This window comes from Hemiscyllium ocellatum, chromosome 25 (genome assembly GCF_020745735.1).
Source record: "Hemiscyllium ocellatum isolate sHemOce1 chromosome 25, sHemOce1.pat.X.cur, whole genome shotgun sequence".
NCBI lineage: Eukaryota > Metazoa > Chordata > Chondrichthyes > Orectolobiformes > Hemiscylliidae > Hemiscyllium > Hemiscyllium ocellatum.
Genome location: NC_083425.1, coordinates 189,238 through 214,666, shown reverse-complemented (window position 1 = coordinate 214,666; position 25,429 = coordinate 189,238). Strand labels below are relative to the sequence as shown.

The following is a 25,429-nucleotide window of genomic DNA, read 5'->3' as shown; positions in this document are numbered from 1 at the left end:
AGTCTGTACAAGTTGGCATATAAAAGCTGTGCATAGCAGAATTAATTGGTGAATGTTTGGTTGACTGCATGAGGTCAATGTGCTTATTCAATAGGTGAGTAAAATCTAGAATTCTTTTGATTTTTTTTCAATTCTTTTGGTGATTGTCATTGAGAATGCAGAAATTCTATTAACAGGGTGACTATTAATGGCTGAAGTCATGTGTATACTTAGCATTACCAGTAACTAACTGTTTCTGTAATGCCTTTATAATAAATCTTTTGTAGGTTTGTCACAAGTGCTGTAAAAACAAAGTATGACACCAACTCTCATGAGATAATAGGACAGCTGATCAAAAACTAGGTTAGAGTTGTCCTAAAGGTGATTGTAAAGGCAAACTAGAAGATGGCGAGATTGGAGAAGGAATTCCAGTGGAGATAGGTGCATGCAACAGTGTTACTTTCAGCGATGCTGTATCCAAACAAAGCAACATCGCCTGAATGTATTCAGGGAAATTTTGTCTCGAGACAATCTTTTTGACTTTTTAGTTGGCACCCGTTGTAGGTTTGGGAGAGCTCAGTACAGTATTAACCTTCTGATTGGACCAGCTATAGTTTAATACAGATCTCATGCGACAGAATGACAAGACAGAAGCTGTAGCAGCTTCTGCTACATGTGACATCATTCCCCTATCATAGAATCATAGAGTCCTAAATATTGCTTTCTCCAACTCTCCATTGAAACAAGAGGAAGAGCCTCATTTAGACTTGCTCAAAGGAAGCATACTAAAGCTCAAAGAAATTCTGACTCTTACCAGGTGAAGCAACATTTCACCTTTACCACCTCAAATTTTGTGTACTGTTTGCTGGACCCAATGTGGCCTATTCTACACTGGAGAAACTAGCTACAGGCTGGGTGACCAATTTGAAGAGCATCACCATTCTGTGCACAAGCATGACCCCGATCTTTCTGTAGCTGGTCGTTTTAACACCGCGCCCTGTTTGCATGTCTACTTGCCTGTCCTTGGCATGCTGCAGTGCTCCAGTGAATCACAGCGCAAACCTGGACGAACAATGTCTCCTCTTCAGACTCGGCATTTTACAGCCTTCTGTACTTAATATTAAGTTCAACACCTTCAAACTGTGAATCAACTCCCATTTCTTCCCTTCCTTTTAGTTATCCCATTCTGTCAGCATGTCCTCCTACTCTCCTCCAACTCAAAATCCAGTGGGACTGTCTATTTCGTCTGCCAGTTGGACACACCATTGTTGTACCATTCTCACATTCCCATCACTTAATCTGAACTATCAACATCCTTTCTCCACCAGCACTCTACACCTTCACCCCCCTCAATCCTCCACTTCTGTAGTATAAATGTTGCTCCACTCCATGCTTCATTTCAGCTCTGAGTAATCTACATTTGAAATGTTGCATTGCTCTCTCCTTCCATGGATATTGTTTGACCAGCTGCGGTCTCTAGCTTTTATTGTTTTCAGTACAGATTGCAGCATATGGAGTACTTTGCTCCTGATGTGTGGAGGCTGGGGTAAGGACATAGGAAAGGTGCTCAAGCCCTAAATTAGTTGAACTTCGTATTGAATCTGAAAAGCTGCGTGATTCTCTAGCAGAAAATTAGGTTGTGTTCTTCCACTTGATGCTGAGCTTTGCTGGAGCACTACAAGCCCAAGACAGATGTTGGTCTGTGAACACAGTGCTGTGTTGAAGTGGCAAACTATGTAAGCTCATGGTCGTATTTTACTGACACAATAAAGGTATTCTGCAAAGCTCTTGCCCAGTCTGCACTTTGTCTTCCCAGTGTAGTGGAGACTACACGTGAGCAGCAAATACTGTAGACTAAATTGAGTGAAGCTGAGATAAATTGCTGTTTTACTTAGAAGTATTTCTGGGGTCTCGGATAATAAGGAAGGAGGAATGAATGAATGGGCAGGTGTAACCACTGAAAGTACAACATGGGGAGGTACTGGGGAGGTGTGTGGAACCATTGGGAGTGAAGGTGGAGTGCATTAGGGTATTCAGGAGGTACTTGTCCCTGTGGAAGGCTGAGAAGGGAAGAGAGGGGCATATGTCTAGTGGTGGTATCCTGCTGGAGGTAGTGGAAAAAGGAGGTAACGATCCTTGGGATGTTGGCGGATGGGAAGTGAGGATGAAGGTGACCCAATTGCTATAGGAGGAAGAGAGCTGTTGAGGCTTCCAGTGTGCTAGTTGGGTCAGATATGCATGAGGGTCCTGTCAACCATTATGATGGGGAATTGTTGGTTGAGGAAGAAGGTGCACATTTTTGATGGCCCTTTTGGAGAAGCTAGCACCACTGAAACAATTGTGATGGAAATCAAGAGTGAGAGAATGGAATACGTTCTTTCCAGGAAGCAGGGTGTGAGGATGTATAGTCAAGATAACGGGTTGGTGGGTTTCTAATGGATACTGGTGGTCAGCCCATCTTCAGAAATGGAAGCCAATGTTGAGAAAGGGAGAACTCAGATGGGCCAGGTGAAGGTGAGAATGGAGTGACAATTGGAAGTGAAATAGACAAACATTTCCAATTCTGCTCAAGAGAGGGAAACCATGCTGATGATGTCATCAATGTACTAGCGAAAGTTGTTGGCGAGGGCTGGAGTGGGACAGGAACAACAAATGTTCCACAATAAGGTAGGCACAATTGGAGCTCATGCAGGCACCCACGGCCACCCCTTTGACATGAAGAAAGTAAGAGGAGTAATAGGAGAACTTGTTCAGGATGAGGATGAGCTCGGCCAGGCAGAGGAGGAAGGTGGTGGGAGTTGGGGATGGCTTCAGCCTTCGTTCCAAGAAGTGGAAAACTGAGAGCGTTGTGATGGGCAATGGATGTGGAGAGGGCTTGTATGTCCAAAGTGAAAAGGAAGCAACTGAAGCTGTAAACTGACAGTGTCGGAAGAATTGCAGATGGAAGCCAGAAGGGCTTGGACAAGGGGAAAGAAAATCGCAATTAGATAGGAATAAATGAGTTCTCTGGAGCAGGAGTGGGTGTTTTTTTAAAAAAAAAATGGGTCTGCCTGGGCAGTCATGTTTGCAGATGTTGGAAAGGAGGTAGAAGCAAGCTTTGTATGGTTGGACTGTGAACTTTGAGGCAGTGGGGGCAGAATACCGATGAAATGAGATTAGTGACTATTATGGACACAATAGCCTGGTATTCCATGGTGCAGGGAGAGACCAGAGGAAGTATTTGAGAGCTGGTGCTCAGCTCTAATGTAATGGTTCGTTTGCCAGAAAACAACAGCACTACTCTTATCAGCAGGCTTGATTACAAAGTCTGGGTTCAATGTGGATGAAGTTCAAGTTATGACATGAAGTTAGCAGAGTGGAATGTGACCTGTCATGTGGGTAGTCAAGTAACTTGCTGGTGTCCTAGATGACCAACTGTAAAAACGTGAGCTGGAGGCACTTTGGCAATCTGTGCAGCTGAGTTTTCTGGATAGTACGTTGAGTGAATTGGTCACAGGACAGTTCAAGGGACTGGAGAAAGAAGGAATGGGTGACCACCAGGCAGGTAATGCAGGAATCTCCTGGGATCCTGTTCTGAAATAGTTATTTTTCACCTTTCAAAGCTGCCGAGGGTGCTGGTTGCTGAAGGGAGTGCAGATGGAACCAAGCTTCTGGCACCTCCACCTACCTGTTGTACAGGAACAGAGAAAGAAGGAAGCAGGAGCAATCATAAGGGACTTGTTTAGGGAATAGAGAGGCATTTCCACAGACATGACTCCATGATGGTGAACTGGCTGTCTAGTGCCAAGGTTCGGCGTTTTATAGGGAAATGGTGATACCACCGAGGTAGTGGTAAGCAGGTAGAATGAGGGCTGAGATGTTGCATCAAGAATTTAGGGAACTAGACTGTTGAACAACAAGGCCTGGAGTCACATACTCGTGAGCACAAATAGGAGAATATGATATATGAATACATCGCTCGAGTAGTTTCAGGAGGGAAGATTTAATATTCCAGTCTTACTGGGACTGTAGAACTGGATGATGTGAGTTCATTTTCTCGTGCTGTTGAGGAATTTTTGGCTGGGGAGGGGATAGAGTGATAAGGACATGGCATATTTTACTAAAGGAATCAAGGCAGAGAAGGTTCAGCCATGTTGAGCTTCAAGGGAGTAAGGTGAAGCTGGATGGCCTCTACTTTAATGCCCAGTGTATTATAGGTGCAACGGATGTGTATTGGTATTAGTTAGGCCACGTTTGGAAAACTGTGTGCAGTTTTGGTCTCTGCTGTTGGGATGATGTTATGAAACTTGAAATGGTTCACAAAAGATTTACAAGGATGTTGCTAGGGTTGGAGGATTTGAGCTATAGGGAGAGGATGAACAGGCTGGGGCTGTTTTCTCTGGAGCTACAGAGGCTGACAGGTGACCTTTTTATAGAGGTTTATAAAATCATGAGGCGCATGGGTAGGGTGAATAGCTACAGTATTTTCCTTGGAGTGGAGGAGTCCAAAACTAGAGGGTAGGTTTAAGGGAAGAGGGAAAGATTTAAAAGGGGCCTAAGGGGCAGCTTTTACACACACGGTGGTCTGTGTATGGAATGAGCTACCAGAGGAAATGGTGGAGGTTGGTATTGAAAAGGGTATTGTAGGAGTATATGAATAGGAAGGGTTCAGAGGGTTATAGTGCCATTTGCCAGCATTTGGCCTAGATTAGTTTAGGGTATCTGGTCAGCATGGATGAGTTGGACCAAAAGGCCTGACTAGATAAGACTTTTATCAGGTACAAGGGGAGCAAAGTGACAGAGACCCTAATGGAGAATAGAAATTGAAAGGGCATCTTGAAAAGCAACTAGGAGAGAAAGAGGGGGATTTAAAAAACCCCATCAGGTACGATTAGGGAGATTCCCAATATATTCTATTATATGAGAAAGAGGATAACCGAGGGGAGGGAGGGAGAACTATGCCCACTAGGGATCAAGTAGGCAATTGTGTGTGTAGAGCTGGAGGGTATTGACAGGGAGTTAAATGAGTACTCCACAAAGAAGGGTAATAGGGCTAAATCAGGGAATTATAGACCGGTGTGTTGCACATCAGTAGAAGGGAAACTTGAAGAAAATTCTGAAAATACTTCTTGGTTATGCAAGGTTTGGCCAGGAAAGTCAGCATGACTTTGTTAGGATGAGGTCACGCTTAAGAAATCTAGTGGAAGTTTTCAAGGAGGTGACCAGGTGTATAGATAATTGTAAGGCACTTGATGTAGTTTTAGTTTGCTTTCAGCAAAACCATTGACGAGGTTCCACCTGGGAAGTAACTTGGCAGGTTGGATCCAAAACTAGCTTTGTGATAGGACACAGATGGTGATTTGTGTAACTTGAGGCTGGTATCCAGTGACATGCCACAAGGATCCGTGCTAGGTCCCTTGTATCCGAAAGTGCTCTTATGCACAAGTGAAAGTGTTTTATTTCCCTATCACTAAATCATTCTGGTAGGGTCCCTTGTTCATGATATCTATGAATGACGTACAATGGTCCTTGACTTAGGAATGTCTGATGTGCGAGTATCCATAGGAATGTCATTGAGTGATGAATAGATGACAACATTAATCAGAATTTGGGGTATACTGCTTGTGATTATAATTTCAATTTATTTTATCAATTGTTTGTTAACTTTGGGATGAAAATCTGCACCGATTTTACATTACATTAAAATAATAAAGGTTTGTACTGCCAGATAATTTCAAAATGCATCTGGAGTGAATGCTTTATCAAACCTTTATGTCCCTGTCCAGAGTAATGAAGTGTAATGTGCATATAGTCAGCAAACAGGATCATTTTACTTGGATAAGCAAGTGACTTAGCTCTACATGTTTTAACTTCAGTCCTGATATTGAAACAGCTTATTGTTTTGGTACTTTTACAAGTAACTATGACCTTTTGGACCCAACTAATGCCTCTGTAATTCACGTATTGCATAATGGATTAATCTATACAGGTCGGTTTGTGATGATCAGTATGCTGATCAACTTCCTTTGTTATTCCTTCACAGCTGAAGCTCGAAGACCGTTCACTGATGCCACGTGACCTGGTTCGACGTATGGGAAAAAATGCTGTAAGTTTTTCTTCATTTTTTTGCTAATGACATTGAAATGTTCTAGCTTCCTTCCAGCCCCAGATTTCATATTCTTGGTTTCTTGCTAAGATCAATTTATTCCTCCATCAGTATATTTTTCTCCTCCTCCTTTCCCCTTTGCGCAGAATTGAGATCGATGGGAACCTTGCAAGTGAAAGCATCAATTCTAGCCCATTGCACCTGCTAGTTGCCTTGTGTAGTTATGGTGCTGGACTATTGAGTTCAGTTCAGTTTCCACAATGGCCAAAGAGCTGTATGTTTTTCAGGAGGTGCCAGAACAGTAATTGTGGAGTGCTCAGACTGTTGGCAAAGGTTGTTGATACATCAATGTAATTCTTGAAAGGGATCTTGGCATTCTACATCAATGTTAGTTCTGTACAATGTGGCTCTTAATGCCATGCAATTAGAGGTGAGAGGATTGGGTGGAAATAAAAGGACGGGAAATATCAGGAAGATTTAGGTGCATAAATTAATGACAGGGAATGGTAACCTGGATAATCATCTTCATTCGTCCTGAATAACCTGTTCAGTGATTTTCTTCTGTTCCTTTCCATTGTCCATTGTTTATTGATCAGAACAGCAATCTCCTGAGGAATATTGTTAAGTGTGTCAATCTCGCTGACTTAAAATGGATGACAGCAAAGTATGTAAAATGTTTTGAAAATCTGAGCCACTGGCATGAGAGCCAAATATCCTTCATGTGGTATCATTCGGATTCTTTTCTTTAGCCAAGAAGGTCCCAATTTGACTGTTAAGTGATTGGATTTGTACAGTGACCGATGAGTTTTTGTGCTGATGAGCTAAAGAAGGAAATCCTACGCATGTCCCAACTCCTAATTGCCAAGAGGACATTCCAGTTTGCAAAATGCCTATATTTTTCTCTGAAATTTTGCTTTTGAGGAGCTATTGATGTCAGCACTTTAGTTGTACATAGGAAGAAGTAGTACTGGCAAGGCCAGAATCTGCAATCACTGACACGCCACTCAGTCACCAACATTCACATTTCAACCTTTAAACTTGCAAATGGCAGCTGTGTAATATGAAAGTAGTGTTCTGTCTTTCCACACCTGACTCTACAGTGCTATGACTGAGCCCTCTGTTTCAGTTAATAGTCATAGTGCTGCAGAGTCAGAAGTGGGATGACGAGATTCATCACTTTCGTACAATCACTGCCCGATTTGTTGCTCGTTCTAAGGCCCAGGACATTAGTTTTGTGTAGTGAGATTGAAGTAGCAGTCAATATTTTATAATTTGCTTTGTGCTTTTTTGTTACATTTCAGTGAGAAATACTTAACCTAACAATTCTTTTGAAATAATGAAATATTGCAATTATGTAGATTTTGTCCAATCTTGTCTGAATTTTGTTACAGGATAATCAATGTGGAACAGTGATTGATGTGAATATGGAGTGCACCTTGAAGATTCTGGGAACAAATTACATTCTTCATCCAGTCAACAGCAGAGACTTGCAGCATATTTGGGTGCATGATTGTCACTTTTTCCTAATATTTGCATTGATTTATATTTTTAGAACTGATTTTGAGAATGTTGAATTTTTTTGTTGTAGGTAGAGCATTCCTTTATATAAATGGTAAAGGTGATACAGTAGTGGTAATGTGACTATACGATCAATCCTGAGACCCATATTAGTGCTCTGGGGCACAGATTCAAATCCCACCATGGCAGCTGATGGAATTTGAATCTATTTGATAAGTCTAGAATATAAAGCTAGTCCCAGTTATTGTGGCCATGACGACAAATTGTTGTAAAACCCATCTTATCTACTACTGAGTGATAGTGAGGACAGTCTCTGGGTTCACCTCTATCTAAAATAATGGGAAAGAGAACTGTGACTCAATTAATACAATATGAGGAGGGGTGAAGAAAGTAAGAGTGACTTCACAGGAGAGTCATGAATGGTTGAGCAACTCCAGTTGGGGGACTATTTCAGCTGCGGTCATTTTGAAAAATGTAAATTTCTAAAATAGCACCGAGAAAGTGAGATGTAGGAAAAGCTGATTTGTGAATAAGAGGGAAGAGTTTCTATTTTCTACTATTCACTGTTTTCAGTTAAATTATACAATAATGGACTGGGGTTGTCTTCCTTGGAGCAGAGAAGTCTTTGGGGGTGTATATGTTTGGGATTGTGTGAAATTAAGGAACTGGAAGGAATGTTCCCTCTTTGTGGGGGTTCAATAACTAGGTGGCATACCTTTTGAAGGTAAGGGGCAGTAGATTTACAGAGGATATAAGGAGAATGTTAAGGTGGTGAGAATCTGGAACTCCAGTAATTGTAAGGATGGTAGAAACAGAAACCTTCATAACATTTGAGAAATATTTAGATGTACGCTTGCAATGTGAAGGCTTACAAGGCTATGGACCAAGGGCAGGCAAATTGGATTATAAAAGGTGGTTTTTGACCAGCATAGGCTTAACCGTAAGTGAAGGAACAAAAGTTGTCATTGGTAGGGCAGTTTGACCAAGGAAAATGCCATTCTGTGCTATGTGGGGAGTCATGGACACTCCTTGTGCAGGATGTGTCACTGATTTTGAGCAGCATTTTGGGTTTGAGATACATCTGTGAAGACATTTAGGTTTATGCCTCTGTTTCAGGAAAGAATATCAATACTTTAGATAGAACATAGAAAAATACAGCGCAGTACAGGTCCTTTGGTCCTCGATGTTGCGCCAACCCAAGCCCACCTAACCTACACTAGCCCACTATCCTCTATTTCTGAAAGTGTTGCTGGAAAAGCGCAGCAGGTCAGGCAGCATCCAAGGAACAGGAGATTCGGCGTTTCGGGCATAAGCCCTTCTTTTGGGCTTATGCCCGAAACGTTGAATCTCCTGTTCCTTGGATGCTGCCTGACCTGCTGCGCTTTTCCAGCAACACATTTTCAGCTCTGATCTCCAGCATCTGCAGACCTCACTTTCTCCATTATCCTCCAAATGCCTATCCAATGCCTGTTTAAATGCCCATAAAGAGGGAGAGTCCACCACTGCTACTGGCAGGGCATTCCATGAACTCACGATTTGCTGAGTAAAGAATCTATCCCTAACATCTGTCCTATACCTACCTCCCCTTAATTTAAAGCTATGCTCCCTCATAATAGCTGACCCCATACGTGGAAAAAGGTTCTCGTTGTCAACCCTATCTAAACCCCTAATCATCTTGTGCACCTCTATCAAGTCACCCTTAAACCTTCTTTTCTCCAATGAAAACAGCACTAAGTGCCTCAGCCTTTCCTCATACGATCTTCCTACCATACCAGGCAACATCCTGGTAAACCTCCTCTGCACCCGTTCCAGTGCCTCCATATCCTTCCTATAGTATGGCGACCAAAACTGCACACAATACTCCAGATGAGGCCGCACCAGAGTCTTATACAACTGCAACATGACCTCAGGACTCTGGAACTCAATTCCTCTACAATAAAAGCCAGTACACCATATGCCTTCTTCACAGCTCTATTTACCTGGGTGGCAACTTTCAGAAATCAGTGTACATGGACACCGAGATCCCTCTGCTCATCCACACTACCAAGTATCCGACCATTGCCCAGTACTCCATCTTCTTGTTACTTTTGCCAAAGTGAATCACTTCACACTTACCTATATTGAATTCCATTTGCCACCTTTCTGCCCAGCTCTGCAGCTTATATATATCCCGCTGTAACCTGCCACATCCTTACTGTCAACAACTCCACCGACTTTCGTATCATCTGCAAACTTGCTCCCCCAATCTTCTAGCCCCTCCTCCAGGTCATTTATAAAAATGACAAACCGCAACGGTCCCAAAACAGATCCTTGCGGAACACCGCTAGGAACTGCACTCCAAGATGAACCTTTACAATCAACTACTACCCTCTGTCTTCTTCCAGCCAGCCAATTCCTAATGCAAACCTCTAACGCACCCTCAATGCCATACCTCCGTATTTTTTGAAGTAGCCTACCATGGGGAACCTTATCAAACGCCTTACTAAAATTCACATACACCACATCTACTGCTTTACCCTCATCCACCCCCTGAGTCACCTTCTCAAAGAATTCAATAAGGTTTGTGAGGCACGACCTGCCCTTCACAAAACCATGCTGACTATCCTTGATCACATTATTCCTATCCAGATGTTCATAAATCCAATCCCTTACAATTCTCTCTAAGACTTTGCCCACAACAGAAGTGAGACTCACCGGCCTATAGTTACTAGGGTTATCCCTACTTCCCTTCTTGAACAAGGGAACCACGTTTGCTATCCTCCAGTCTTCTGGCACTATTCCTGTAGACAACGAGGACATAAAAATCAAGGTCAGTGGCTCTGCAATCTCCTCCCTTGCTTCCCAGAGAATCCTAGGATAAATGCTATCAGGCCCAGGGGACTTATCTATTTTCACCCTTTCCAGAATTTCCAACACCCCTTCCCTATATACCTCAAAGCCATCTAATTCTAATTAATTGTGACTCAATATTCACATCAGCAACAATGTCCTTTTCCTGAGTGAATACTGACAAAAAGTATTCATTCAGTGTCTCCAATTTCTTCAGCCTCCACACACAACTTCCCACTACTATCCTTGACTGGACCTATTCCTACCCTAGTCATTCTCTTATTCCTGACATACCTATAGAAATTCTTTGGGTTTTCCCTAATCCTATCAATCAAGGACTTTTCATGTCCCCTCCTTGCTGCTCTTGGCTCTCTCTTTAGATCCTTCCTGGCTACCTTATAACACTCAATCGCCCCAATTGAACCTTCACGCCTCATCTTTACATAGGCTGCCCTCTTCCCTTTAACAAGGGATTCCAATTTCTTATTAAACCATGGCTCCCTCACATGACCTTTTCCTCCCTGCCTGACAGGTACATACATATCAAGGACACTCAATAGCTGCTCCTTGAACAAGCTCCACATATCGATTGTGCCCTTCCCTTGAAGCCTACTTTTCCAAGCCACGCATCCTAAGTCATGCCTCACCGCATCATTTCCCTGCCCCCAGCTATAACTCTTGCCCTGCAGTGCACACTTATCCCTCTCCATCACTAGAGTAAAAGTCAACGAATTGTGGTCACTGTCCCCAAAGTGCTCACCTACCTCCAAGTCTAACACCTGGCCTGGTTCGTTACCCAGAACCAAATCCAGTATGGCCTCACCTCTTGTTGGCCTGTCTACATATTGTGTCAGGAAACCCTCCTGCACACATTGGACAAACACCGACCCATCTAAAGTACTCGCGCTATAGCTTTCCCAGTCAATATCTGAAAAGTTAAAGTCCCCCATAACAACCACCCTATTACTTTCACTCTTCTCCTGAATCATCCTCATAGTCCTAGAGATGTAGAAGAAAGGATTATGAGGAGGCCTGTAGAAAATTCCTAACAGGGTGACCTCGTCTTTCCTATTTCTAACCTCAGCCCAAACTACCTCAGATGGCAAGTCTTCATCCATCGTCCTTTCCACTGCTGTAATACTATATTTGACAAGCAATGCCACACCTCCCCCTCTTTTACCCCCACCTCTGACCCTACTAAAACATTTAAACCCTGGAACCTGCAACAGCCAAACCTGTCCCTGTTCTACCCATGTTTCCGTAATAGCCACAATATCGAAGTCCCAGGTACCAACTCACGCTGTGAGTTCACCTATCTTATTTCGTATACTTCTCGCATTGAAGTATACACACTTCAAGCCACCTTCTTGTTTACAGGCACCCTCCTTCGAGATCGATGCCATGTTCCTAACCTCCCTACACTCAAGGTCCTGCACCCTAAAGCTACAGTCCAGGTTCCCATGCCCCTGGACTTTAGTGATATTAATGATACTTTTAGATTCATTATAATACCTTTTATCTGAGAGTGAACAGCACTTTCATTGTACAAGTTTGTATTTTATAGAATTGTAGTGTTTTCAGGTTTTAAAGAACTTTTCTAGAAACCAAACTAACATTTGAATCTCCATTGTAATTGTCATCTTTTGAATTAACTCAGTGTTTCCTTGTCTCTCAGACTTTAGTCTCAAGGAGCATACAGACACAGAAGTATTAGCAGAAATGTATATGTGCATATTGAATTGTCACTTTGTCCTGTGAAATGTCCCACTTTTCTCACTTGATTAGCTTAGGTAATGCATTTGTCTGCCTGATTTCTTCAAGCTGGATCCCTAAGCTAAGTGCAACTATTGTCATTATCCTGGAATTTTAAAAATTTCGTTTCCAGGTAAATTCCAGAGTTCCGTACTATTTGGAACTGCTGATATGGATCTTTGGCTCATTGCTAATTATTCCCTAATTGCAGTATTGCTGCCCTACCCAACCTCTGCACAATGCGTGTAACTCAGCGCAGTCAGGTCCAAAGACCCAACTGCAGTCCCAGACTATGGGGTAGTTGTCAGCTGCAAAGCTCAGCAGCTATTAAGAGAATGGGTTTGGAACTTCTTCTGAACAGAGTGCTGCTGAAGAATTCTGTGGCTGGAGATGAATATATGGGGAAAGCAGTATTTGAGATATACATTACAATGCATATTTAGAATGGAACTGTCATTACCATTATCCTCTCCACACCCCCCCCAATGCACCCCAAACCAGCATTTGCTACTTTGCCTTAGACTTAAGCATCCATCCAGTTGTGGGATGGCTCCAGTACAGATATCCTACAAGAAAATTTAACTGGTTGGAAACCCCTACAGCCCCTGTAATCCTGCATTTTCTTTTAACCGTTGCTGCTGCTTCACCTTACTTCTGAAACCAACAAACCACTGCCTTCAATACAATTCTCCAAGTAATGCATTCTAGATTGTAATCACTTTCATAACTAACTTTTTGTCATCTTTGATTCTTTCACAAATCACTTAACTTGTTGACCTCTGATTGTCAACACTTCGAACGATGGAAACCATTTATTTCTATCCATTCTGTCTAAAGCCCTCAGATTTTTAATACATCAATCAAATATGCTTAACCTTTTTGAGGGAACATCCTTCATTTTGCCCAATTTATTCATGCAACTGAAGTCCCTTATCCTCAGGACCAATTGTTGCCTAGTTTTGTTTCCTGAACTCTTTTGATTAATGCCTTTCATGTCCTTCCTAAAGTTTGGTACCTGGAATTGGACATGGTACTTTAATTACAGCTGAATCAATGCTCTAAGGATAGTTGATAATTTTTCTTTCGTACATTTTGATTCTGTTTAAGAAATCTGGGATTCTGTATGCCTTATTAACCACGTCCATAAACTGCAACCTTCCAAGATTTGACCTGCCAGATCCCTGATGTTAGGTGGAGAATTCCTTAAATGTCTTCCTCAGCATATTCACTTTCTGAATCTGAAGTTTATTAATTTAGTAAATTTTTCTGTCCACCATCAGCCCCAACCTGTTTTACCTCTGTGGTTTCATGCAGCACAGAATAATGTCCATCATACCTATGTTGACTCTTAGAAAAAGATTGACTAACCTGTCCAGTTTCCCTCCTTTTTATTTCTTTCCCCATGGGCCTGAAATGTTTCCATTTCCTGCTAAGCTTAGTCTTTATGGCTTTTTGCTGCATCTTCCACTGCTAATTGCTGTTTCAACCTGCTTGCAAATCCTAGCCCCTTCAGCAATGCTGCTGAGTCTGCAGAAGCTATTCTTGGAATTAAACATCTGTTTGTACAATATCTTGTGCTCTTAAATAACATGGCTGACTCACCAAGCTGCTTTTGGAATGCATGATTATGTGGCATAATGCATTTTTTTTAAAACAAGGAGTAACACTAAATCAGAACTAACTACTTTTTAAAATGTATTAAATACTGAATGTTCTTTTACAGCCATTTGTCTATGGTGATTATATAGCCTTTGATTGCTGGCTAGGGAAGGTTGACAACATTGTGGCCCAGCTTATCCTAAAACTATCAAACGGAGCCAGGTATCACTCATACTTTTTCATATGAATTGTGTACAGCGTTGCATAGTTGTGTAAAATGGGGCTATGGAAAGAGTGACTTGTCCTTGAATTTGGGTTTTTTATAGTGGATTTAATTACGTAGAAGTATTATCCAGTTGACTTTCAGTGATCTAGACCAAAACCATGAAATTCAGTTTGCAGATGAATGTTGAAGTTCATTGATAAATTTGATAAAATAGATGTGTAAAAATCTGAATGATTTGAGTATTATATTTGAATAGAAGCATTTGATTCACTTTTCAGTTTAGGATATTGGCAAATATTTCATAGCCAACCACACTGACATTTACTGCCCACCCTCATTGCTTTGTAAAGATAGGGCAGAATGTTGCCACTGTCGTAAATGTAGTTTCTAAATACTGCTATGTAGTAATCTAAGATATTACAGAGCATCTTGCACATATTGAACTCTACAAGGGGATTTAAGGGTGGCACGGTGGCACAGTGGTTAGCACTGCTGCCTCACAGCGCCTGAGACCCGGGTTCAATTCCCGCCTCAGGCGACTGTCTGTGTGGAGTTTGCACGTTCTCCCCATGTCTGCATGGGTTTCCTCCGGGCGCTCCGGTTTCCTCCCACAGTCCAAAGATGTGCGGGTCAGGTGAATTGGCCATGCTAAATTGCCCGTAGTGTTAGGTAAGGTGTAAATGTAGGGGTATGGGTGGGATGCGCTTCGGCAGGTCGGTGTGGACTTGTTGGGCCGAAGGGCCTGTTTCCACACTGCAAGTAATCTAATCTTAGTCCCTTTGATAAAGAAAGAGAATTATTGTGAAGTAATTTTTTTTGGAGTTGCCATTCTTTCCTCATTTCCATTTAATGCAACACGTTGAAACATTCACAATTTATCTAGTAGCCTTAAAGTGTGCAATTGTGTGTCTTTGACACTGACACTGCCAGGAAGTGTGAACAAGTGTTTCCTTTCTCACTCATGCTTTATTTTACTTTACTGCAGTTAACTGTTAATATTTGGGAAGCCTCGAATCTATTTTAATTTTTTTTCTCCATTCATTACATAGAGCCATGTACAATGTAATTAAAGACGGTCCGATGTGACAAATATTTCATAAAAGCATTCGGAATTTGTAACCAACAATTTGTGTTTCTGTAGTGCCTTTCATGATCTCAAGGCATCCCAAAGTACTTTGCAATTGTGAAGTACCTCTTGAAATGTTAAGTATAGCTTTGGGAAAAACTGACCGATTTGTGCATAGCAAAGTCCATAAACAGCAATGGGATAAATGATCAGATACTCTGTTTGAAAGTTAAATATTGTTTAGGGCATAGAAGAGAACTCGGGTACTTTCTGAAATATGCCATGGTTTCTTTCACATGTACCTAACAAAAAACAATGCCTTTTGATTCTTAACATCTCAACGGAAATGGCATCTCCTGACTACAGCTATCCCTGTGCTCTATTAGCAGTGTTAATCTAGATCAGTCTTATTTCTGGATTTAGACTTAAATCCATAATCTCTGACTCCGTTGAGAAGTGCTATTATGATTCTATACATCAATTGCTCTGTTATTCCTCTTAATCCTATGTTAGGGGTATGTTCTATGTTTAACAAAAAATGCTGTTTCTCACTACTCTTTTTTTTGTATTTTAGGTCTATTCTACTTTAATGATCCCAGTTAATACTAGCATAGCCCATACTTAATATATTAAATGATAGTCTGTTCCTCTTTTAGATGCTCAATGAGTACCAGTGATGGCAGTAAGCTTGTTGATCTTTGTCCCCATGTCAGTGACTCGGTAAGTTTGTAGTCTTTCCCTGAATGGGGAAAGATGTGGAAATTGGTGTTTTGCACTATGTATGCTAACGCATGTAATAGATAATTGAGTTTGGTCCTGAGTTGATTATTGACAATAGTGAGTTGAAACAATAGTTGAAAGTGTTTGATTATAGTGACTGTGTACGTGGACCTGTGCTTAGTGAGTCAGGAATGGGGATTGCAAGTATCTCTGATTGCAACTTTGTCTTGATGAGTTCCTTTCATAAAATAAAGTCCTGCTTTGATATGGTCTCTGATTTATTAAAGAGTGAGCTATGAATATACAATAATCGCCCTTGCATGAAACCCCCAGACCTGACCAGCGCACAATGCATGATTCACCTCTACAAGTGCATAAAATTGTACTTCCGTATAACTTTCTTCACTTCTGTTATAATTGACCTAATGCTTTACCATCAACATAGTGTGACAATGTTTGGCACATTTGACTCACTTCATTCAATGGTTGTAAGATGACGCATACTTATTCAAAAGTTTGATCGTCCTTATAAGAGGTGATTTTACATTTCAGACAGACAACACTTGAGCTCAAGTGCTATAATTTATTGCTGTTTTTTATCTGCAACATTTGTGATTGTTCTATATGTTCCTGTGAATCGGCAGCTGTCTCTGAAAGAAGTGTCAGTGCTAATAGATAATGTTTTACTGTTCAGGCTTCAGAACTCATTACAGCCTAGATCTAAACATTGGTTAAAAACAAAATGGATTACAGAAGTGAGTTGACAATGACTGTTTTTGATAAAGCAATATTCAAACATTGAATACTATAATTATTGGGAACTAAGGGCACCATATTGTAAGGTCCAGAGGAAAGATACAGAAATGTTAGAACAGGAGGAGTAGCCTCAATTAAGAATTAAATAGCTTCACTGGTAAGTGAATATCACAAGTGATGAGCAGGCAGTGGAGACTTTGTAGATTCTATGATTCTATAAATTAAGGATTCAACACTTTTGTGCAAGTGACTTAGTATGTTGCAGAATTTCTAGCCTCTGCTCACCTCTTGTAGCCACTTAACTAGATATAAATTCAGTAACTGGAAGAGTAGGCCAGAGGCTAGAAATTGTTTTTTTTTTATTTTTACTTTGTGTACTCAAGCACAAAGTACAGGAGTACAGTGAAAGTGTATAATGTCACCGCACAAAGTACCATAGGGTCAAAGTTGTACCAGCATGGAAATGGACTCTTCAGTCTAAGTTGTCCACACTGACCAGTTTTTCTAAATTTAATCTAGAGCCATTTGCCAGCATTTGGCCCATATTCCTTTCAACCCTTCCTGTTCATATGCCATCCAGATGCCTTTTAAATGTTGTAATTGTACCAGCCTCCACACCACGTCCTCTGGCAGCTCATTCCATTCTTGCACTACTCTGTGTGAGAAAAGTTGTTCCTTTTGGTCCCTTTTTTAAATCTTTCCCTTTTCACCTAAAGCCTATGCTCTTTAGTTTTGGATGCCCCAAACATGGGGAAAAGTCCTTGTCTATTTACCCAATCCATCCCCTGTGTGATTTTATAAGCCTTCTATAAGATCACCCTCCACCTCCAAAGTTCCAGGGAAAACAGCCCCAGCCGATTCAACCTCTCCCGATTTTAGCTCAAATTCTCCAACCCTGGCAAGACCTTTTTTAAATCTTTTCTGAATCCTTTCAAATTTCACAACATAATTCTGGTCTCTCTGCTACAGGAATTACGTAGTATTCTAAAAGTGGCCTAAAGAATGCCTTGTATGCCACAACATGACTGCCCAATTCCTATACTCCTATATTGACCAGTAAAGGCAAGCATACCAAATGCCGCCTTCATTACCTGTCTACAAGAAACTATGAACCTGTATTCCAAGGTTTCTTTGTTCAGTAACGCTCCCCAGAACCTCACTATTAAGTATATAAATCCTTCTCTGATTTTGCCTTTCCAAAGTGTAGCACCTTGCATTTGTACAGATTCTTAAGGTGGAAAGAAAGAACAAAATGAAAAGTGAAACGTTGAATGATTATAGTACAGTGACACCTTCGTAGTTTAAAGTAGAAAATAAACAAGCAAAGTTGAACGTTCAAGTATGACATTCTTAAGTGCTTAGGCATTGTGGGACTGCACTTTAAGGAATCTTCTCAAGACCGGTTGTCTACACTGAGGCCACACTGAACCAAGACTGCCACAAACCAACAAAAGGCCACCATGTTGGGCCACTGAGTGTCCATGTGACTGGTCACTGAAATTCTGTCCAATGAGGTTGCGAGGTGCCTGCAGCAAGGAACATGTCTCCTGAGTCACCAAAGCCTATCCACCACCTACAAGGCACAGCCCACTTGCCTTGATGGATGTAGCTCCAACATTTCAGAAGTTTGACAACATTCAGAACAAAGCTGTCTGCTTGATTGGCACTATGTCCACAGGCATTTCCTTCTCCACTGATACGGAGTAGCAGCAATGTATACTGCTTGCAAGATGCATTGCAAGATTCACCAGAGCTCCTTTAAACAGCGCTTTCCAACTTGCAACGCCTTCCATTTGGAAGTACAAGGACAGCAGGTAAATGGGAACACCATCACTGCCGTAGTCCATTTGTTGTATGTACATGCACAATGCTTTAAAGGAGGAGTTTCATAATTTTTACTCAGCAACATTGGATAAAGAACAACGATGCATTCCCAAGTCCGGATGATGAGTTTGGAGGGAAATTTGCAGGTTGTGTTGCCCTGCTACTCTTCTAGATGGTAATGATTGTGGGTAGTGGAAGGTCCTGATGTAGAAGTGTTGGTCAATTTCTGCACGCGTATCTTCTAAATGGTACGGATTGCCGCTAATTGAGTGGAGAGATGTTTATGCATGTGATCAAGCAGGATTCTTTGTTCAGAATGGTGTCAGGCCCTTTAAGTGTTGGAGCAGCACTCATTCAGGCAAGTGGGCAGTATTCAATCACACTCCTGACTTGTGCCTTTTAGATGGTGGTAGGCCTTGTGAAGTAAGGAGGTGAGTTATTTGTTGCAGGATGCTAGCCTTTGACAAGCTCTTGTAACCACATTATTCATGTGGTAGGTCCACAGGATGTTGAAAATGGAGGAGTCAGCACGGTGATGTGATTGAATGTTAAGAGGCGATGATTAGGTCCTGTTGTGGTTGGTCATTGGCAGTTGTCTTAATTATGAATTGCTGTTTTTTCTAAGCCTAAATCTGGATCTTCCCCAGGTCTTGCTGCAGATGGGCACTGACTGTTTCAATAGTTGTGAATGATGCTGAACATTGTGCAATTATCAGCAAACACCCAGATTTCTGACCTTGACAGAGGGAAGTCATTGAAGTGCTGGGCCTAGATACTATGCTGAAGAATTCCTACTGAGATGACTAATCTTTAATCCTTGAGAAATCCCAACAATTTCTTTTCTTGAGGCCACCAAGTCCACATATGGGCCAAAGTCAAATGGGCAAAGTCCATTTCACTCAAGGTGGCATGTCTGTGTTGAGGATGGCGATGCCATTTCATTTCTAACAACTCGACTGTAAATTTACTGAGATAGCTGATACACTCTGCTCTCGGCCAGTATCATGATAAAACCTACGGGTGGACCTCCATTGATGGAACAGCGATCAGATGAATGGGGATCGAAGCCTGTGGCCCGATGGTAATGTAGTAGAGGTCTTTTAAAGCTGGTGGACCCTTCTCCTATCTGACTTGTCTTGTGAATACTTGCCTTGTGAATTTTGAATGCAAGCAAATACCTAGCAACTTCAGGAATGTGACAGTTATAACCATCTTTCAGAAAGGATGTAAATCATTCTCTAGAAACATTTTATTTATTTGCAGGTTGCTGACATGACTCACCTGACCAGTATTTATTGCCCATCCCTAATTGCTCAGAGGGCCTTTGAGCATCAGTCACATTGCTGTGGGTCTTGAATCACAAGTAGGCCGAACCAGGTGAAGATTGCAGATTTCCTTCCCTGAAGGACATTAGTGAACCAAATGGGTTTTTCAGACAATTGCCATGGTTTATGGTCATCATTACAACTCTTGACACACAGACCTAGACCCAATATACTGATCACTACAACGAACTACTGGAACCAGCAACCAGAAGCAGCAGGAATGGAACCAAATAAATTCCAGAATACCTATTACAGCAGCGCTTCATAGGAGGCTCCAAAGCCCTGAAGATGTCACCTAGATATGGGACGAAACATCTGCAAATCAACTTCCCAGCCTGGCGAGCATACCCACATGTATGGGAGCTCTTAATCCTAGATTTTTTTGTTGAATCAAATTTTACCATTTGCCTGTGTCCCCAGACATTATCTGGCTCTCTGGATTAATAGCCTAGCGATTAATGCTGCAAAGTATTTACCTCTTGGCCTAGCAGGGGAAAACTTGGCTCATTCTCTTGAACTGACAAAATGAGCTGTTAAAGATGTGGGTTTTGGATTTTGTGGAGAAACATACAAGAATCTTTGTCATATGAATCCAAGAGAAATGTCTAGAGTATGATCAGGAATTTTTGGTTTTTTTCCTCATTCTGCCCGTCCAACCATATCCACATCAGTTAATGACTGTAGTGTTATTGCCTACTCTACACTAGGTTTGCATGCTATCCTTTATCTCCAATTCTGGGCACAAATGTGGCTGGTTCCAGTATGTTGCTAAAAGAATACTTGTATCAACCCATACCTGGCCAGTCAAATATTCCTCCCACTATGTTGGAGACAGTATGGAATGTATTGTACTGTTCATATCTAGGCAGCTACCTCTTCTCCAAAGATTACCATTAATCTGTAGATCAACACATAGTCAACACAAATCTTATTGTATGAAAATGTTTTCACCATACTCTTGCACTGTATTGAGACTTGGACTCTATGTCCGCAGCACATAAGAAATTCTACCAGAAATTGCCTTTGCTGCATTCAGTGTGCACACAGTGGAACAAAAATTACTGACCTTCAAACTTGCTCTGTAGATAACTTGCCAAAGCACCTGCAAAAGCAATTATTACAATGGACCGGACAATGTCTGGGTAGTTGAAGGATACTTAATGCAAACATGTATGTGGTGTTTTGCCTCACTGGAAATGGAGCCTGGCTATTCTTGGAGAGGTCATGTAAGTGAATGAAATTATATAAATACTTAAATTTTAACAGTTTACTTGTCTTTTAAATGCAAGTTGATAGCACACACCAGATTTTCTGTGCTTAATTAAAATTGCCATTTTCTGCAGCTGCCCCTATGCACATTTGTGCATAGAGATATGGATGGGTATACAAAACAAATAGATGTTGTGGGTGGAGGAAAAGACTGAAGATATAGGGTGTAGGTTTGCTCGCTGAGCTGTAGGTTTGATATCCAGACGTTTCATTACCTGCCTAGGTAACATCATCGGTGGTGACCTCCAAGTGAAGCGAAGCTGTTGGCTCCTGCTTTCTATTTATATCTTTCTCCTGGATGGGGTTCCTGGGGTTTGTGGTGATGTCATTTCCTGTTTGCTTTCTGAGGGGTTGATAGATGGCATCTAGGTCTGTTTGTTTATGGCGTTGTGGTTGGAGTGCCAGGCCTCTAGGAATTCTCTGGCATGTCTTTGCTTAGCCTGTCCCAGGATAGATGTGTTGTCCCAGTCGAATTGGTGGTTTCTTTCATCTGTGTGTAGGGCTACGAGTGAGAGAGGGGTGTGCCTTTTTGTGGTTTGCTGGTGTTAGTGTATCCTGATGGCTAACTTTCTTCCTGTTTTGTCCTGCGTAATGTTTGTGGCATCCTTTTGCAAGGAATTTTTATAGATGTTGGTTTTGTCCATGGTATGTACTGGGTCTTTTTGTTAGTTTTTGTTTGAGAGGATTGGTGGGTTTGTGTGCTACTAGAATTCTAAGGGGTCTTAGTAGTCTGGCTGTCATTTCTGAAACTTCTTTTGATATTTGGTAAGGTGGTTTGGGTTTCTAGCTGTGTTTGGTCTGCTTGTCGTGGTTTGTTCTTGAGGAATCTGCGCACTATATTTTTTGTCGGTTCTTCTTTGTGTAGTTCTGTTTTGTGTAGTTCGTCTGTGCTGCAGTTGTGGTGGCTTGTTGGAATGGTGTTCTGATACAGCTTCGTGTGTATGTTTTGGGATGGTTGCTGGTGTAGTTAAGTATTTGGTCAGTGTTTGTCGGTTTTCTGTATATGTAGGTTTGTAGTTCTCTGTTGTCCTTTCTTTCGACTGTGACATCCAGGAATGTGAGTTTGTTGTCGGTTTCTTCGTCCTTGGTGAACTTTATGCCTGTGAGGGTGTTGTGTTGATGATGTTAAATGTCTCTTCTATCTTGTTTCGTTTTGTGATGACAAAGGTGTCATCTACGTAGCAGACCAAGATTTTTGGTTTGCTGGTTGGTAGGGCTGTTTGTTCTAGTCTTTGCATTACTGCTTCTGCTAGGAATCCTGACAGTGGAGATCCCATGGGTGTGCCGTTGGTTTGTTTGTAGACTATGTTGTTGAAAGTGAAGTGGGTGGTGAGGCACAGGTCCACTAGCTTCATGATGTTTTCGTTGGTAATGTGATTGGTGGTTGGTGTGTGTATGATGGTCTTTTCTAAAAGTGTGGTAGGTGTTTCTTTTGCCAGGTCGATGTTGGAGGTGAACAGTGCTGTTAACGTCGAATGAGATCATTGCTTCGTCTTCCTCTATTTTGGTGTTTTTGATTTTTAGGAATTCCTGGGTGGAGTGGATGGAGTGCTGTGACTCTTCTAGGTATTTCAGTCTTGCGTGTAGTTCTTTGGCCAGTCTGTAAGTTGATGTTCTGGGTCTGAGGGGGGCACCTGGTTTATGGATTTTGGTAGCCTGTAGAATCGTGGGGTGTTGGTCCTGTCTGATTTCATTTTCTGGAATTCCGTCTTGTTTAATTGTCCGGAATTGTGTCATGTTCTTAGGAGGTACGTAATTTTGTTTCCTAGTTGTGGGGTCGGGTCTAGCTCCACCTGTTGGTAGGTGTTGGTTTCTGTGAGTCGTGCATTGGCTTTCTCGATGTGGTCCCTTCTGTGAGCTGACCTTTGTCTGCACGTAATATAACGATGTTGTCTTTTTTGAGGTTTTCTAGGGCTTTCTTTTCTTATGTGTTCAGTTTGTTTCCTTCCCTCTTTTGGCTCAGAAAGTAGGTGCAACTGTCTGTCTGATCGTTTGTTGTTTCTTCCGTGAGATCTACAAACAAACCAACGGCACACCCATGGGATCTCCACTGTCAGGAAGCAGTAATACAAAGACTAGAACAAACAGCCCTACCAACCAGCAAACCAAAAATCTTCGTCTGCTACGTAGATGACACCTTTGTCATCACAAAACGAAACAAGATAGAGACATTTAACATCATCAACACAACACCCTCACAGGCATAAAGTTCACCAAGGACGAAGAAACCGACAACAAACTCACATTCCTGGATGTCAGTCGAAAGAAAGGACAACGGAGAACTACAAACCTGCGTATACAGAAAACTGACGAACACTGACCAAATACTTAACTACACCAGCAACCACACACACACACACACACACACACACACACACCTGTATCAGAACACATCCAACAAGCCACCTTACAAAATTCCTTGCAAGGACTGTCACAAACACTTCATAGGATAAACAGGAAGAAAGTTAGCCATCAGGATACACGAATACCAGCTAGCCACAAAGACACGACACTGTCTCCCTCGTAGCACTCCACACTGATTTTAAAAAAGCCACCTTTTCGATTGGGACAACACATCCATCCTGGGACAGGCTAAGCAAAGGCATGCCAGAGAATTCCTAGAGGCCTGGCACTCCTACCACAACGCCATAAACACACAGACCTAGATACCATTTATCAACCCCTTAGAAAGCAAACAGGAAATGACATCACCACAAACCTCAGGAACCCTATCCAGGAGAAAGATATAAATAGAAAGCAGGAGACAACAGCTTTGCTTCACTTGGAGATCACCACTGATGATGTTACCTAGCCAGGTAATGAAACATCTGGATATCAAACCTACAGCTCAGTGAACAAGCCAACACCCTAAATCTCAACCTGAACTACAAACCTTCACAAACCTTGCAAAAAACTGTGAAGATAATTCAGTGGTTCATAGGGATTTCAGACGTGATCCTTTCTAGCTTGTTGCTGCTCATCCATGTTACTTTTCCAGTATTTTCACATCATTGCAAGAGGCACAAGGCCACTGGTTCGCAACTCGTTGAAAGCCACAGCCTACAACAATCGATGAGGGAAAGTGAAATGTCTTTCAGGCTTTATGGTTTTTTAACTGCAGAGTAGAGGACCACTTTTTGGAGGTCCAATGACTTTTTTTTTTCCCCCAAGCATGCATGCCCATGAGCTGTTCAGCTATCTAGGAGCCAATAACATCATTATTGTCGGGCAGGAAACCTTTGTCATTGGTCTATAGAATCATGACCAGTGGTTAGTCAGTTATCTATCAGACAAATCTTTGTGCACATTTTGGGCTTCAGCTGGTTTGCAGTAGCCTCCTAATCTGCTTTAACAAACTGCGCTTTAAATAGTACTTATGATGTGTCGGGTATTTTTGCTTTGATAAAGTGTAGTAATCCTTTTCACAATCCTTGGTTTTTAAAGCTGCCTTTTTTCCCATGTTCAAACCACGACCAAAAAATACAGACAAGTAAACAAAACAATCTTTACAGTACAAACATATGAATCATGAACAGGGAAAAGTCCTTCAACCTGTCAAGGTTTACTCTGATTCAATGAGATCATAGTTGATTTGATTATAACCTCAAATCACAAGTTCCTGCTTACCCTTGACAACATTTCACATCCTATCGCTTAACAAGCATCTGTCCACCTTTGCCTTAAAAATATTTCAGGATTAGGAAGAACATTCCAAATCCATGATGGGTTTAAGAGGGGTTAAAGTTTTAACTGGGTGATTCCTAGTTAATAAACAGTGATCCATAAGAGGAAATGCCCTCTTTAAAACCACCTTGTCAAAACCTCTCATGATCTTACAATTAAGTCACCTCTTGTACCTCAGTTCCAATGGGGTCAAACGCAGCTCGTCAAACCTTCTCACTAAAGTCACCCCCACCTTACAATTCCAAGTTGGTCTTGAGATCTTCTGGTAATTGCACTTGAGGCAGTTCAATCCTTTCCTAAGGAGACCAATACAGACCACAGCACTTCAAATGTGATACCATTAGGACCCTGTATAACCTTCCTACTTTTGTAGTCATTTCCCCTTGTGAAAAATAACATTGTTAACTGGTTTGTTTGACAATAATACTCTATTACTTTTCTTAATTACATGCTGTCGCTGCATGCTAACATTTTTGTGAAAAATGCACAAGAACACCCGGATCTGTTTCCACTTGAGCTGTGAATTCTCATCATTTAAATAATACGCTTTAAGTTAACTAGCTTGTAGTTCCTTGCTTGTTAAACCTGCTGTCTTCCAATCTAATGGGCCCTTCCTTATCAAGGGAGTTTGTGAAAGTTTAAAATCAACACCTAAACTATCTTACTAGCCATTTCTTTTAAGACCACCGGATGAAGGCATTCAGCACCCAGGCACTTGTCTGCTCGCAGTTACAACAATTTACTCAGCACCATTTTTCTGGTAATTTTGATTTTTCCTGAGTTCCTCCCTTATTTGC

The 25,429-nt window shown here is 41.6% G+C and overlaps 1 protein-coding gene across 2 annotated transcripts in view; it reads left to right on the top strand.

Moving 5' to 3' along the window:
• The window catches only part of LOC132827882 ((E3-independent) E2 ubiquitin-conjugating enzyme UBE2O), a 177,694-nt gene that overhangs the window by 27,621 nt on the left and 124,644 nt on the right, over positions 1-25,429 (top strand). For both annotated transcript variants that reach the window (XM_060844644.1, XM_060844643.1), the window contains exons 2-5: positions 6,002-6,064; positions 7,456-7,566; positions 13,887-13,984; positions 15,711-15,774. In XM_060844644.1, the coding sequence (XP_060700627.1) occupies positions 6,002-6,064; positions 7,456-7,566; positions 13,887-13,984; positions 15,711-15,774 (336 nt within the window). The remainder of the gene's footprint in view (positions 1-6,001; positions 6,065-7,455; positions 7,567-13,886; positions 13,985-15,710; positions 15,775-25,429) is intronic.